The sequence below is a fragment of the Portunus trituberculatus genome, chromosome 37 (genome assembly GCF_017591435.1).
Source record: "Portunus trituberculatus isolate SZX2019 chromosome 37, ASM1759143v1, whole genome shotgun sequence".
Taxonomy (NCBI): Eukaryota; Metazoa; Arthropoda; class Malacostraca; order Decapoda; family Portunidae; genus Portunus; species Portunus trituberculatus.
The window spans coordinates 14,087,939-14,104,642 of NC_059291.1; the positions used below are offsets into that span (position 1 = coordinate 14,087,939).

General features: G+C 38.2%; 1 protein-coding gene across 1 annotated transcript in view; it reads right to left on the reverse strand.

Annotated features, from left to right (window-relative positions):
• Positions 1 to 16,704, reverse strand: part of LOC123514249 (pre-mRNA-splicing regulator WTAP-like) — a 71,255-nt gene that overhangs the window by 30,725 nt on the left and 23,826 nt on the right. Inside the window, exon 2 of the mRNA XM_045271993.1 lies at positions 12,776 to 13,362. Coding sequence (XP_045127928.1) covers positions 12,776 to 13,361 — 586 coding nt within the window. The 5' untranslated portion in view covers position 13,362. The remainder of the gene's footprint in view (positions 1 to 12,775; positions 13,363 to 16,704) is intronic.

A 16,704-nucleotide genomic window follows, 5' to 3' on the forward strand; every position in this document is an offset into this window, starting at 1 on the left:
AGTGACCACACACCCACATGTTCCCAGGAAGAGTAAGAAAAAATGGATAGACCGGTAAGGAATAAATTACCAAATTCAAAATATGTTGATGAGGCCCAGGGAGCAAAGCCGAAAGTGGCCAGTCAAAGCATGAGTCCAGCTTCAACAGGGGCAACATTGCAAGGTAGATTGGTGATGTTGGAGAAGAGATTTGAGGAGTTAGTGAAGGAATTAAAAGTTCAGAGGAGTGAGGAGGAGCAGGATAGAGAATTCGCAAGGCTTTGAAGGAAAGAGTTAAGAGACTGGAGGAAAATGAAATACGATTGGTGGATGAGAATGCACACTTGAAAGTGGAGGTTGAAAAATACAAGAGACGGTTGGAGGAGAAAATGGATAGAGTAGTAAAGGAGAAAGATGACTTTAAGGAAATGATTAGTGAGCAGAATGAAAGGCTTGAAAGGGAATGGGAACTGAAGAAAACACAATGGACTGAGTCGAGGGAAGCAGAGATGGTTGGATTACAAGAAATAATTAAAGATCAGTTGAAGGAAGACAAAAAAGAAAGGTCCAAGGAACTGGTTAATGTAATGAAGAATAAGGAAACATTGATAAGGGAAATAGCAGAAAAGAAGAAGAGTGTGTTAATATTTGGGATGAAAGAACAAAATATAACATATAAGCCTAAGAGAATTAAGGAAGAATTAAAACGGTAAGAGATCTGTTCAAAAATCTAAATGATGATGAAAAAAGACCTACAAGAAGAAGTGGAAGAGATCCATAGACTGGGTCCGTATAAGGAGGGAGTGAGCAGACCGATTAAAGTAGTACTGAAGTCACAACAATCTGCGGAGGATGTCCTATATAGAACATCAAAGTTAAGAGAGATAGAAGGTTGTAAAGAGGTGTTTGTGAGAAAGAATAGAAATGAGGAAGAGAGGAGAAGATATAAGGAATTGGTGGAAGAGGCGAGAAGGAAAAATGATGAGCGGTCTGAGGAGGAAAGAGAAGTTTTTTTGGAGAGTTATAGGAGAGAGAGTCAGAAAGTGGTATGTGGAAAGAAGGAATACGGAGGAACCCCTAGAGGGAGCAGTGGGTGGACCGTAATGTATACTAATATAGATGGGATACTGTCAAGTAGATTGGAATTGCAAGACTATATGATAGTGGAGAAGCCTGATATAGTGTGTTTGACTGAGACAAAATTGCATGAAAAAACAAAGATAAATTTGGATAATAAATATAATATATGGAGAAAGGATAGGGAGAGTAAAGGTGGAGGAGGAGTTATGATTATGACGAAGAAATAAATAAATGTGGATAAGGTTTGGTATGGGAAGAACAACGCAGAAGTGATAAGCATAAGGATAAAAAGTGATGGAAAAGAATTAATAATCATGGTGACCTATGTACCTCCTAAAACAAATTCTTGGACATTAAGGAATACGACAATATGATCAAGGATACTTTACAGAGTTTGGAAAGTGTATTATCTGGAAAAAGAAAGGTGATACTAGTAGGAGATTTTAATTGTAAGGAGGTGGATTGGGAAAATCTAGTAAGTGGTGTTGGAGAGGAAGCATGGGAGAGAGATTTCTTAATCTAATGATGGAAAATATGATGGAACAGAGGGTGAAGGAAAATACTAGATATAGAGGAGATGATGAACCGGCTAGACTGGATTTGGTGTTAACAAGAGAAGTGTACCTATGTGGAGATATACAATACAAGTGTCCTTTGGGAAAGAGTGATCATGTGGTTATGGAAATGCAGATAGCAACAACACAGCGAAGGAAGGACGAGACATACAGGAGTGGTAGATTGAATTATAGAAAGATGGACACAGAAAGTTTGAAAAATTATTTCAGAAAATTAGATTGGGAGATGTTACAAATCAGAGAAGTGCAAAAGAAATATGAGATTTTTATGAAATATTATAAAGAAGGAGTTATGAAATTTGTACCAAAGTATAAACCGAGAGAGGAAGGAAGAAAGGATTGGTTTAATGCAACTTGTGTTAAGGCTAAGGAAAAGAGAGATGTGGCTTGGAAAAGATGGAAAAGAGCAGGAATATACTAAATAAGGAGAATTATAGAGTGGCGAGAAATGAGTATGTGAGGGTAAGGAGGAGGAAGAAAGAAAATTTGAAAAAGATATTGTAGACAAGAGTAAGGAACATCCAAAATTGTTTTACAGGTTCATAAATGGTAAACTTAAAAGAGAGAGTCCATTGAAAGATTAAAAGGAGAGCAAGGGATAGTAGATGACCCTAAGAATATAGCGGAATTGCTAAATAATAGGTTTCAGCAAGTATTTACTGAAGAAACAATGTTTGTAAAGCCTCAGAATGTACAAGGAAATGTGCACATGGAGGACATTAAGATACCTAAAAGGAGTTATATAAAATGTTGGAGGAACTTAAAGATGATAAAGCGATGGGACCAGATGAAGTTTCAGGAAAATTATTGAAGGAGTGTAGAGAAGAATTGATTGATCCATTATATGATATTATAAGGTGTTCATTAGAAACAGGGAAGTACCAGTAGAGTGGAAGAGAGCTGAAGTGGTGCCCATTTATAAGGGAGGCAGTAAGGAAGAGCCTCTTAACTATAGACCTGTGTCTCTAACAAGTGTGGTCGGTAAGATTTGTGAGAGGGTGATAAAGAAATATTGGATACGGTTCCTGGAGGATCATAAGTTATTATCGGATCATCAATTTGGCTTCAGGAAAGGGAGGTCATGTGTAACAAATCTACTGAGCTTTTATTCAAGAGTGGTTGACAAAATACAGAGAGAGAGGGATGGATGGACTGTGTATATTTGGATTTAAAGAAAGCTTTTGACAAGGTACCTCACAGAGACTGTTATGGAAAGTAGAGATTTATGGAGGACTGAAAGGAAAAGTGTTAAAGTGGATGGAAAACTACTTGAGATGGAGGGAGATGAGAACGGTAATAAGGGATGCAAAGTCGGACTGGTTGGTGGTGGAGAGTGGAGTCCCACAAGGCTCAGTGCTGGCACCAATACTTTTCCTGGTATATATTAATGACATGCCAGAGGAGTAAACAGTTATATTAATTTGTTTGCGGATGATGCGAAGTTGTGTAGGTGTGTGAAGAGTGAAGAAGATTGTGAAATTTTACAGGCAGACCTGGATAAGATTTGGGAGTGGAGCAAGAGGTGGCAAATGGAATTTAATCTGAGCAAAAGTCATGTGATGGAGATGGGAAAGAGTGGAAGACGGCCAAGAGGGTCATATAAGATGGGTGAAGAAGTAGTGTTGAAAAAGGTGGAAAAGGAAAAGGATTTGGGAGTGATAATACAAGACCATGGGCAGTTTGAGGCTCATATTGATAAGATGTTTGGAGAAACGTATAATTTGATAAAAATATTGGATTAGCCTTCCATTATATGGATAAAGATATGATGAAGAAATTAATTAGTATGGTAATTAGACCAAGATTGGAATATGCTGGAGTGGTTTGGTCCCCTTATAAAAAGAAGCATATAAGGAAGTTGGAGAGATTGCAGAGAATGGCAACAAAAATGGTTCCGGAATTGGCAGAAATGACCTATGAGGAGAGATTAAAAGAAATGAATTTGCCTACCTTGGAACAAAGAAGAGAAAGAGGAGATTTAATACAGGTTTATAAACTGTTGAATGGACTGGATGAAGTGGATAATGAGCAAATGATGTTGAGAGAGGAAAACTTAAGTAGAACTACAAGATCGCATAGTAAAAAGATAGCCAAGGGAATATGCTTGAAGGATGTGAAAAAATATAGTTTCCCACAAAGATGTGTGGAGGTGTGGAATGGTTTGAGTGAGGAGGTGGTGTCAGCAAGGAGTGTGCATAGTTTTAAAGGAAAGTTGGATGTGTGTAGATATGGAGACGGGGCCACACGAGTATGATACCCAGGCCCTGTAAAATTACAACTAGGTGAATACAACTAGGTGAATACACACACACACACCATTCACTCAAAATTTAAAATTCGATATGGCAATTCCTACACCAGCCTCAGACTCTCCATCTGAGGAGGGGGACCATAAATGTCCCTAGGCTGGACAACTCAACTAGTATCGGCCCTAAATGTCTTGAAACACCCCTAAACTTCTACCATATTTGTGGTCTCAGATCTAATTCAATATCTGTAGAACACCACCTCTCCTCTACTATAGTCAAACCTGACTAACTTGGTACATTGGGAGTTGGCTGCACCTGCCCCACACTGATGTCATGTTTACACTCAACACACACATAGAGATCTCTCTTTCTCTCTCTTGCTCATACTTTTATCCTTTGGTTTAATTTATCTAAAATGATATTTCATACATAACTTCATGGCTTATTGAATTGCTTTTGATAAAAACAATGCTGTATATCTTCCACTTCACTTGGCAATGTGTATAGGCCATGTAATGCTGTCACCCTACTGTCCTTGACACATAATCCCCTCAGGTCGCTCCCTGCTGCCCATGGTCCATGGTCAGGCCAGATCACTTCGAGGTTAAGGTAGCAACAGTGTAGAGGGATACAACCAATCCGCTAAGTAGCAAGTTACTCTGGTTTGACTATAAACTTCATCTTCTTTTCCTTACAAACACAGGTATGAGGTAATTGACAATATCCTCTTTGCTTTTTCCCTCCTCTTCCATTCTAAAGCTGGATGTTGTGTCTATGTGCATAATGACTTCACTTGCTCACAAGCCCTCACTCTTGAATCTTCCAGGTTTCTCATAATCTGGCAACAACTTTTCACTCTAACTAAATTTATCTGTGCTGTCTAACTCTCATCTAACTCCTCTGACTATAAAAATTCTTCAACTATTGAAGTACATTTTCTCTCTTTCCTTTTGACAGATCTCCATTCTTGAAGACTTCAATGTTCACTACAGGATTTGGCTTTCCTCTCCCTTCAATGATCATCCTGGTGAACTGATATTTCTCTTTGCTATCCTCCATGACTTAGAGCAACTGGCGCAACAGCCTACTTGAATCGTATTTCTGACTGTCTTGAAGATATGCCCCACATTCTTGATCTTTTCCTAACATCTAATCCTATTTCTTATGTTGTTACCCTATCTTCTCCAAACACAATCTTATATCATCATCTTGTCCTATTTTTCCAATCCCTCCTCAGGATCACCCAAAGCCAAAATCCATCTGGCATTTTGCCTCTGATAGTTGGAGGGGATCTGAGGAGGTATTATACAGTTTTATCTTGGAATGATTTTTACATGTCAGGGACCCATCTCTATGTGCTCAGCACATAACAGAGGTGATAGTGTCTAGAATGGAGATGTACATTCTTTCCCTCTTACAAAAAAAAAAAATAAAAAAATAAATAAATAAAAAATAAATAAATAAATAAATAAATAAATAAAAAAAAATAAATAAAAAAAATAAATAAACAAATGAAAAAAAATAAAAAAATATAAATAAAAAAAAAATAAATAATAGTTAATAATTATCTTTGTTGCCCTTGTCCAGTCCTCACACACACACACACACACACACACACACAACAAAAACTCTATATCTAACTTTCCAAGCTTTGGTTTCACATAGCCTGTTCTTGTGATATGCATGATATAGCAGTGGTCCACAAAGGATACTTGAACCTTCCATCACCGAATCTCACATATGTTTTACATTTCTGTTCAGTATTATCCCAAATCTACTCTCCAACTTGCCAAAAACTCCACTAATATAAAATGTCTCAAGGCAGTGTCACATTAGCACTTTTCCCATCGTCTTTGATGATTTGTCGTTTTTTTTTACTGTTGCATCAACTCTTACCATCGTCTTGAGTCAGACGATAGGCACTGTTTTCCTCAAGCATCAATTTTTAGTCAAAATAAGATCTATGGTTTCTAATCAACACTTTTATAATAAAATTAATTTTCTTGTTAACCCGTACGCTGCGGATGACGACACGGTGTCGTCGGTAAAAATAATCCGAAGAATGCGGACAACGCACGTTATGCGTCGGCAAATAAAAATATTCGTAGAATATTCCTTATGTGTTACCGAGCTCTCAAATTTTGACAGAGTCATCCCTGAAGACTGCCCGTGCTTTGTTTATGTCCATGACCTTGGACGAGGCTTATCTCATGTCAGTCATTTTCAGTAATTCACAACACAATACTCCTTGTTTCACAACACACAAGACTCATTTCACTCATCTGTTTCACAGCTCTCATGTCACTCATCTGTGACAACACATCACTTATCTACCTCACAACAATAACAACTCCGGAGCCTTCGCCTGGGCCACACGACATTCGCAGCTCACTTGCACCGTCTGCGCTTGTCTGCTGATCCCTATTGCTCTTTCCTATTGCATTTCCTGCTCCGCTGCCCACGCTTCTACTCCCACCGCACTGCACTACGCTCCCAGCTGTCCGCCCTAGGCGTCACAACATTCGACCTGCCTACCCTCCTGGCGGTCTCAGGCGTCCACCCCTCTGGCAACATGCAGTCCTTCGTCATGCCCTAATCAACAACAAAAACAAGCTTGTGTTTCATATTCCTACATACTTGTAAATAATATAACAATATAATCTTTTACTTATTTATATAACGCTTCTACTCCTACCGCACTCCACAAAGCTCACAGCTGTCCGCCCTGGGCGTCACAAAATTCAACCTGCCCACCCTCCTGGCGGCCTCAGGCCGCCCCTCTCGGCAACCTGTAGTCCTCGTCATGCCCTAAGCAATATATTCCTACATAGTTGTAAATAATATACCAATATAACAATATAACCTTTTACTTACCTGAATAACAATAAAAAATTATTGGTTGAAAACTCGATAATATGTTTTGAAAGTACAAAAACTCGAGTTACGTACAAAATCGACTTACGTCATGTTTCAGGAACGTAACTCTGACGTAACTCGGGACCTTACTGTATATATATATATTTTTTTAACCCATGTGGTATGTTGGGGACCAGCCCAGAACGCATCCCCCCTATTTCCATTATTTCCTATGGGAAAATTACGTCCGCTTAACGAATTTCCGCTCAACGAACAGCTTTGACACCCCCTATCCTGTTCGTTAAGCGGAGTATTACTGTACTATGATGCACTCTCGCTTTGTTAACTCTCAATGGAAGTTTGAGTCAGGGGTTAAACTTGTTATAATTGGTTCGCTTAACGAAATTTTGCCTAACGAAGGGTTTTTTAGGAACATAATCCCTTCGTTATGCAGGGGTTGCCTGTATTTGATCCCCAGTATGGTTTCTGTCAAGGGTGCTAAACTGGTGATCTGGCTTTTCTTACTGAGTTTTGATCATCCTCTCTTAAGAGATTTTGTTGAAACTTTGCTGTTGCCTTAGACATATCAAAAACTTTTGACAGTCTGGTACAACGGATTCGAATCCTGTCCACAGTCCGAGTGTAGGATAGGCTTCCTCACTCGGGGCAACAGTTTTCTAGCGGGTGGGCTTTGAGATAGAAGGTAACGCAAAAAGTATCCCCTTTAGCCCAGAAATTCCCGTGGAAAGCCCACACGATATAAAAGCTTTAATCTTTAAACTATCCTCCTATGGCTTCTATCCTTCTCTCTGCAACTTAATCTCAATTTTCCTCTCCAACCATTGTATTACTGCTGTGGTAGATAGCCACTGTTCTCTTAAAAGTGGTGTTCTGTCCTGTCACCCATTCTTTTCCTATTGTGTATCAATGAACTTCTAAACCAAACATCTTGCACTATCCACTCCTTCAGTCATGATACCACCCTGCACTTTTCAATGTCTTTTCAGAGATGACCAAACCTCCAGGAAGTGAACACAATACAATAGAGAAGCCATAGAATGCCTGACTTCTGATCTTTCTAAAACTTCCTGATTGGGGCAAAGAAAACTTAGTATTGCTCAATACCTCAAAAACTTAATACCTCCATCTATCAACTTGACACAACCTTCAAGACAACTATTCCCTCTTCAATGACTGTCAACTGCCCCTTTTCTACAGTGAACATCTTCGGCCTGTCCTGTACTTATAATTTAAACTGGAAACTTGACACCTTTCCTCTAGCCAAAACAACTTCTATGAAGTTAGGCATTTCGAGCTATCTGTCAGTTTTTTCTCCCACTCCCCCCAACTAACTCTGTAAAAGGGCCTTATATGTCCATATATGGAGTATATTTGACATGTATGAGGGAGTTCTGGTCATACTGTTATTACAGACAGGATGGACTTAAAAGCTTTTAATCACATCAACTATTCTTTTCTAACTGACTGTCTTCAGCCTCTTTCTCACCACTGTAATGTTGCATCTCTTTCTATCTTCTACCACTATTCTTAAGTCAACTGCTCTTGCTAACTGTATGCCTCCCCTTCCCCCCTAGTGTCGCTGCACAAAGCTTTGGTCTGTCTCTCACTCCTATTCTATCCACCTCTCTAATGAAAGAGTTAACCAGTATTTTCATTCATTTATCCCTTTCTGTGGTGAACCCTGGAATTCCTTGCCTGCTTCTATATTTCCACCTTCCTTTGACATGAAATAATTTAAGAGGAAGGTTTCAAGATATTTTCTTAATTCATTTCATTAACTCTTTTGATCCTGTTTGGGGGGCCAGCACTTCAATGGACCTTTTTTCTTAGTTAAAATTTTTGTTGCCCTTTGCTGGTTTCCTTCTAACATAATAATAATAATAATAATAATAATAATAATAATAATAATAATAATAATAATAATATGTAATAATAATAATAATGATGAATTTTATAAATGGGATTCTCCCATAGACTTATTGACACACTAAGTAAAGTTACCCCTGTATCAACATTACAATATTCCTACAAGCTTTACCTTTATAGACGCACAATAATTGTCTTCCTCCACTTGTCAGGGTCTTCTTCTCTTCATGCCAAGTTACACATCAGGAGCAAACATTCTACAACTACCTATCCTCCAGTTTTAAACTCTCAACAATTTACAACTTTGGCACACTTCAATCTGGCTATTCCTTCTTCTACCTCCTCACTACTAATCCTTCACTGCACAACCATTTACTTACCATTCACTTTAACACCCATCCTCAATAATACTACTACCTTTATTGCCTCCTCACTCATTCAATGTTCAAAACTTGTTTGTATACCTTTCACTTCCATATTACTTAAACTCTACCAATTCTCCTCATGCTTACACTCCTTCACTTCTCTTCTTATTTCTTTATCTGAAATTCACAAAACTGCTTCATCTCACTTAATTTATCATTCTGCTTCTTTCCTTTCCCTTTCTCTCACTTTAATTTCCTTAAGCACCTTATGCAACACTTGTACTATACTCTCCTCTACTCATCTGTGGCCTCTTACCTCAGCCATCTGGCATCCACTTCCCTTCCTCCTAGATTTTATGCACAGCCATTTCTGCTGACACTATCCATTACACCTTTGAACAAGTTAAACATCTAATTTTCACTTCAACCATCACTGCAACTTCACCAAGTAAACCTTTCCCATGTACTCCTTTCTAACAACCTTTCTATCTATCCTTTCCATTGCTGATATCTTGACCTATCACAAGCAAGACCTCTTACTTTCACCTTACTATAATTATACGCATGACTCTTAATATAACTTTTACCACCATGGCACCTAACACATTTATCTTTAACCTCTCTAATCCACTACTACATATAAATGCACTAACATTTAAGTACTATCAGGTAAGGGAGTGTGGTGGTTCAGGTGGTAGCATGTCTGACATCAATGCATCAAATCTCAGGTTTAAGTCCTGGATTACAGTCCAAATTTTTGTAGGCAACTGCTTGTTCTGTAAATGGATATTGCTCTGTAATGACTGAGGAGGAAGTTGTCACCTTACTCTATGAGCTGAAGCCCTGAATTGTGTGAAGCTGTCCCCACTGCCTATGCTACATAAGTAAAAGGCACCCTTTAACTTTTAATTATCAGGTAAATGGTTACCTATAGTTCATAATCATCCCAGCCACACTGTCAGTTCACAATGGCTCTCCATTCACAACCTCAAAGGCTATTTGCCACCATCAATAATGTTAGCAAATTACCTATAAATGCCGAGCAACCACCTCCAGGATCTGAACACTGTCTCTTTACAATCTTCTAACATTTACAAGGATGTGGCTACTATATTCATACACAGTGTGATTTAGAACAATTCTAACAACATTTTAACTTAAAAATCTAGACCTATGAATACTGTCATCATATAGTCAATATATCAAGCGCCTAGAGCCAAAGTAATGTAAGTGACACTCCCGGCTGAAACTACTATTTTTATCGCATTGTCTTCCCCCACCTTCCTACTGTGGTGGGAAGCAGAGTAGAAGTCAGAATGGACACTGCAATAGGGTATAAAGTCCACCCAAATGCATTTATCTATAGACCCTTCATGTCACTCTCGAAGCAAGGTGATGAGCGGCTGGTGCCAGAATGAAGTAACTCCCACCTAGCAGCCACTGAGCCAATGACGGCATGCGCTGCGCATCATGTGACATGACTGACAGCAGCCTGCCTACCCCACACCTCACACCCACAGACACTCATGCACCCTCCACCAGCTTGCCACTACTGAATGACACTGGCTTTCTTTTACACTAATACACAAGATTTCATCATTATGGAGCCAGAGCCCTCTAAGGGAAGGAAAAGTGTGCATAATCCTGCAGAGTGGAAGAAAAGCTTAGCCAAGATATGAAGGACTATGGGAGAAGGCTACGTAATCAGGTCTACAAGCCACAAGCCACAAGCCAGTTATCCTTCATAATGGATTATTTTCTGAGTTTGTTTGTTGTTTATTTCCATTTTCTGGCATTAAAAAGGGCACCTATTTTTCTACTGTTTATCGTTGCCCCATTATTATTAGGTGGTTAGATTAGGAAGTATGTGCATGAGTGTCACTTACATTCTTGCTTAATAAAATTAGTACATCAATCAATAATGACTTCAATAGTGGTGAATCTCAACGAACTACATACTGTTGAAACAACTTGACACAGGAATAAGAATAAACAATGCATGCATATTTAATAAACAAAATATTGCAAGTGTTTTTTTCCACAAATAAACTGGAGGAAAAAAACAGCCATCCATTAGACTTTCAGAATGCTTTAATTTCACCAAATGTCCAGGTATTGGCTGTAAACCACATGAAATAACAAACATTTTGAACCCAAGCCCTACTTTCTATCTCAATTAATTGAGAAGGTATTGCATTCTGAATGTTGCAAAACTTTGATCATTTTTCTCTATTTTCTATTTCTGGTGCTTACATTACTCTGGCTCTAACTGCCTCATATACAAGTCAACATTTTTTTTTTTTTTTTTTATCTGCTGACAACCAACAGTCTTCCATGGCCAGGAGCTGCCATGCAACTGCATGTCTGGAGGGGTGGGATGTCCACACTTTAATAATTCAATTATGTCTCATACCTTACCGCCCCCCAAAATTAATTTCTAAAACTGTTGTTTTCTTGTCCTATACGTAATTCAATTTGTAATATACCAAGATGCAAAGTAATTCCTATCAAGTCCTATCTACTTCATCACTAATATTTCATTATACCACAGGATCACAAAAAGGTGAGTTTGCAATCAAAGTCAGCAGTTCAATCATCTGATAGTGAATCATAATGCACATTGATGCCTGCATCTGGAAACTATGGACTGTTTCATCTTTCAAACTGTCATTGCAACTTGTTGATGCAGTTTCAATTTTTGATGTTCCCATTTATAGGCTTATCTGAATAGTCAACAGAAATGAGAATGGATTTATATATACAAGTATGAAAGTCCAGAGAGGTCAAGGAATCTCAGCCATTTCGCCTCCATCTAATTTCAAGCAAGAGAAATTTGTCTAGGAAAATAGACCAGAAACTTGAGAGTTGTGTTAAGCAAGGGTTGGCAGCACACCTTCCAGTGCCTCTCACAGGACAGTCCGAAGTTTCATTACTTTAATTTTCAATTGCTTCTGATATCTACTCCAGGCAATTCCTCAAGAAGGTATCTATAGCAAGAGTCTCTTGATCAGATTCTGTCCAAGCATCTTATGTAATACCGAACAATGAATGAAGTCCTTTCAGTCTCTCCCTTTCCGTTTTTTTTTCCACAAACACTAATATTGTACCTAACCATTATCTAGGAACATTTTTCTCATATTTAATCTTATCATCATTTTATTTTGATGAGCTTAATCCTATAAATCCTCTCTATCCCACTCCCTCACATCCTCAGCTAGTGACAAACTATCTCAGGTTTTATCTCTACTTCTCCACACATGACAAATCTTGCAATCTACTCTTCTCACACCAGGGACTTCCTGCACAGCTGCACCACTTGTGACCTTAAATATTCTGACTTCTATATGCCACAGCAAAATCTGCAGGTGTGAGGTTTTGTTGACTTATTCTAGGTATCCCTAAAAGCAGATTATTTTCTAGGTTTGCTGCCTTTAGTACCTTTGTGGTGCAGTAGTTAGTATGCTAAACTATGATTCTGCATGCTCTGGTATGAAACCAAGCTGGAGAAGTCAGCATACACTCAAACATTCATCTTTCCTTTGGATTGACTGAAAATTGGGTACCTGAGGAAACCTGGAAAGGTACAGTGTGGAAACCTAGATGTCACTGAGGCTGTGTGATACAGTAAGGGAGATCCACTACAGACTCAGGGACCAGTGAGAAAGAGAAGTGTTGAGACCACACACCCATAAAATATGCGTCCTACTTTTTGTTGTCTTCCTTTCACTCTACTCTAATTAAACTCAATTAATCAATATAAAACTTTACAATAGATAATACGAACCTTCTCTTTCCAGTGCATCTATTCTGCCTTGTAAACTCTCAATGAATTTTTCTTGCAGCAACCACTTTTCTGCTAATTCTTCCTTTGAGATAACTGAAAGTTGCTCTGAAGAAATGTGAACCTTTTCCAATGAAGTGCAGGGTTCATCAGCTGTGCCTTCCTCTTCTTCTGCCTCTTCCTCTTCAGATTTACCCTTACATATTGCTATTGGTGTTGGTGTTGTTGTAAGACACGTGGATGTGGTTGTTGACGTGAATGAAGATGAGACAAGAGTGACAGGTGCTGGCAAAAGTGTGGTAGCAGTTGTGATAGTGGTGGTTGTTGATGGTGTTGATGATGCTGATGTTGTATTGGATGATAAGGACACAACCTCCCCAAGAGAGGTAGGGGCTGTGGTTGTGGATGAGGATGAGTGTGGGGGAAGTGTCGGCTGTGAGGTGTCAGGGGACTGTGTGGTGCCAGCAGTGCTGAAGGTGGTGTTAATGACTGTAGTGATGGTGGTGGTGGTGGTGGATGCACTAACAGAAGCAGGGGATGTGGTCTCTGTGGTCACCACTTTGTCTTCCTCCCCTCCTTCTCCACTCATGCTGCAACAAGAGATTTCTTCATTAGCCTTTCTTCACATCATAAATCTTAAGACATATCCTACAAAAATAACTGAAAGACTAACTTTGAGACATTTTACTTATATTCAACTAATTATTTTACTGTACTTTGAAATCCTCCTTCATAATAAAACTGGAGGCATAACTCTTGAAAAATAACCTAGATTTGGAATGCTGCATTTTACTAGTATTCAACCAACCATTTAACTTCATGGTTGGACATTTGTCAAAAAAATATGGATGTATATTTTTTTATCTATCTATCTATCTATCTATCTATCTATCTATCTATCTATCTATATATATATATATATATATATATATATATATATATATATATATATATATATATATATATATATATATATAAAACTAATACCGTATTTTACGGCTTACAAGACACACTTTTTCTCCTAAAAAATACCCTGAAAAATACTAGTGCGTCTTCCAAGATGAATGTTGTACTGTAAGGCAGCATCCAACCTCAAGTGAGCTTGGACACTTGACAGATAGCGACATGGATTTGTATGCTGAGTCATTACATTATGATGTTAGCTTAAGTACCATTTAATTTGGCCTTTTATATTATGTAAACTCAGTACTTAGGTGTTACAAGTATTTCCAATACCATAATTCTTCCTGCAGCCTACTCAGCGTGTGGAAAAAATGGGCCACTCCCTCGTTTCATTGCAACACACACATACATGCACATGAACGCATACACATCATGCCAGGTGCCTTTATACCTTTATTAATAGAACATCCAAGTGGTTTACTCATTCAAGCAAGAGTCAAAACTCCACTTGTGAATTGTATTCACATTGATAAAGCCTATGAAGCACGACTGCAAAATAAAATAAATACAAACTGCAGCACTAACGTGTTCGGTTTGGGCGATCGGACAAGTGATTCCATAATGTAAACAACAGGTCCAAAACATGCCATCGCCCGCCACTAAAACAAGAGATGGACTGTTTCACTATGCATATGTATTTACCTATGGTGTTTTTATTTACATGGTTTTAAATTTGTGGTGAGTGCTCCAGCAAATTTGTAATAAGTGGTGAAACAATAGTGTCTTGCAGACTCCTTGCTTCTGATGTTTTTGTGTTCAGTGGTCGGGTATATGGTGAATGCGTTCTTGTATGAGAATGACTTTTTTTTTATTAGAAATTTCTTTCAAATATTAGGGTGTGTCTTCCAAGATGCAGCGTCTTGCAAGCTGTAAAATACGGTACTTCCACACTGGTTAGCCCAGACAAAGCATCACACATACATACATCATTCACACTCTCAACTCCATCAGCCTCTGATGGAATTGAACAGCCATGGACTATCCTATAATCAAGAGAGAACATTTTAAAAATCATATTACCTATACATATATAAAAAAAATCTTAGGCTAGATTTTCCAAATACAGATAACCCTTGATTTACGCGATAGATGCATTCCAAGAGGCATCGCGTATATCAAAATTCGCGTAAAACAAACATACAAACATGTAATTCTCTTAAGAAACAATAGATAATAGGGGGATGCGGAATGTGGTCCAAAAAAATGTATACAAAATACTATTTATTTGGCTAAATTAACATGTTTTTATTATTTACCATTCTAAATACTAGAAGTGTATTTAAAGTAAAGGGAAAAGCAAGAAATAATAAGAGAAAGCAAAAAATAATAAGAGAAAACAACAAAACAAAGAATACATAAACACAACACTCACTGCGTCACTGCGTTCACCACTCACACCACAGTCAGTCACCATCTTCCTCTGAGCTTTACCACTTTATCAAAAATCCACTTATCAAAAAATAACCCCACATGCAGAAGATGAAGGACGTTTTGGGGCCATCTTGGTGAATTATAGGCAGGTTGAAGAGATTCCGTCTGTACTCAGTGCTGGCAGACTGCAAATGAGGCACGAGAAGAGCGGAGCTCCCACCTATTGGCCAGCTGTGGAACTCTCTGGCACGCAGTTTGAAATTGCGTCTGGCGCTCAGTTTGAAAATGCGGTTGAGCCAAATCGCGTATAAGCAAACCGATCGCGCAAATTAGATTAATTATAATATTTTTTCGGTCGCGTTATAACAAAAAAATCGTAAATCAAACACGCATAAATCGAGTTACCAGTACACGAATGAGTGAACAAACAATTAGATATTACCTATATATATAAATATATATATATATATATATATATATATATATATATATATATATATATATATATATATATATACAGGCAACCCCCGTTTAACGAAGGCTCACACAACGAAATTTCACTACAACGAAGGTTTCATTTTACTACCATCTGCTCATTTAACAAATACCAAACTCGCTTTAACGAAGTTTTATCCAGGTAATTTTTTTCCAAGTTTGAAAGCCCCGCCGTATCACGCAAGCCGACAAGCTTTTGAATACACTAGCAGCCGCAAATACTAAGGCCTGCCTCAGGAGAAATCCTGGGACACCTGTAGAATCAAGATCAAGATCAAGATCAAGCCTCTCGTGGACAACACGCACCACTCACTCCCATAACAGTGTCCGCAGTAGCTCGTCTTCACTAGCTCAATTTACCACCAAAACGCCCTGCAATGTGGCCTAGCATTCCTAAGAAGACCAGAAAGTCTCTTACTCTCGAAGTGAAGCTGGATATTATTCACAGACACGAAAGAGGCGAGAAAACTATATCATTGCTGGCCATCATTTTGACTCCATCTACTGTCTCTACTATTTTCAAGTCAGCAGACTATGAAGAAGGCTGGTGAGACTGTATGTTCCTTGCAAGCTAAAAGAACCACCTGAACTCATGACTCTACAATGGATAAAATAGAAAGCCTTGTGGAAATGTGGTACATAAGTTTTGTATGCGGTACAATGATGCGCCCTTTGTTTACATTCCACAGGTTGCGGTTAGTGTCTTTCCGTTTCACTCTCCCTCCCTTCATAAATTTAAGATCATCAACATTATAATGCTACGTACATACATACATTAGTGTACATTATAATGACTTAAATTAAATTTAACTGCCTAAATGTTAAACTTCATAATTTTTACTTTTATTAAACCTTTCACTGTACTATGATGCACTCTTGCTTTGCTTACTCTCAGTGGAAGTTCAAGTCAGGGGTTAAACTTATTATAATTGGTTCGCTTAACGAAATTTCACTTAACAAAGTGTTTTTTAGGAACGTAACCCTTTCGTTAAACGGGTGTTGCCTGTATATATATATATATATATATATATATATATATATATATATATATATATATATATATACACGGTAAAAGTCCTGAAATCCGGAAGTCATGGGGGTTC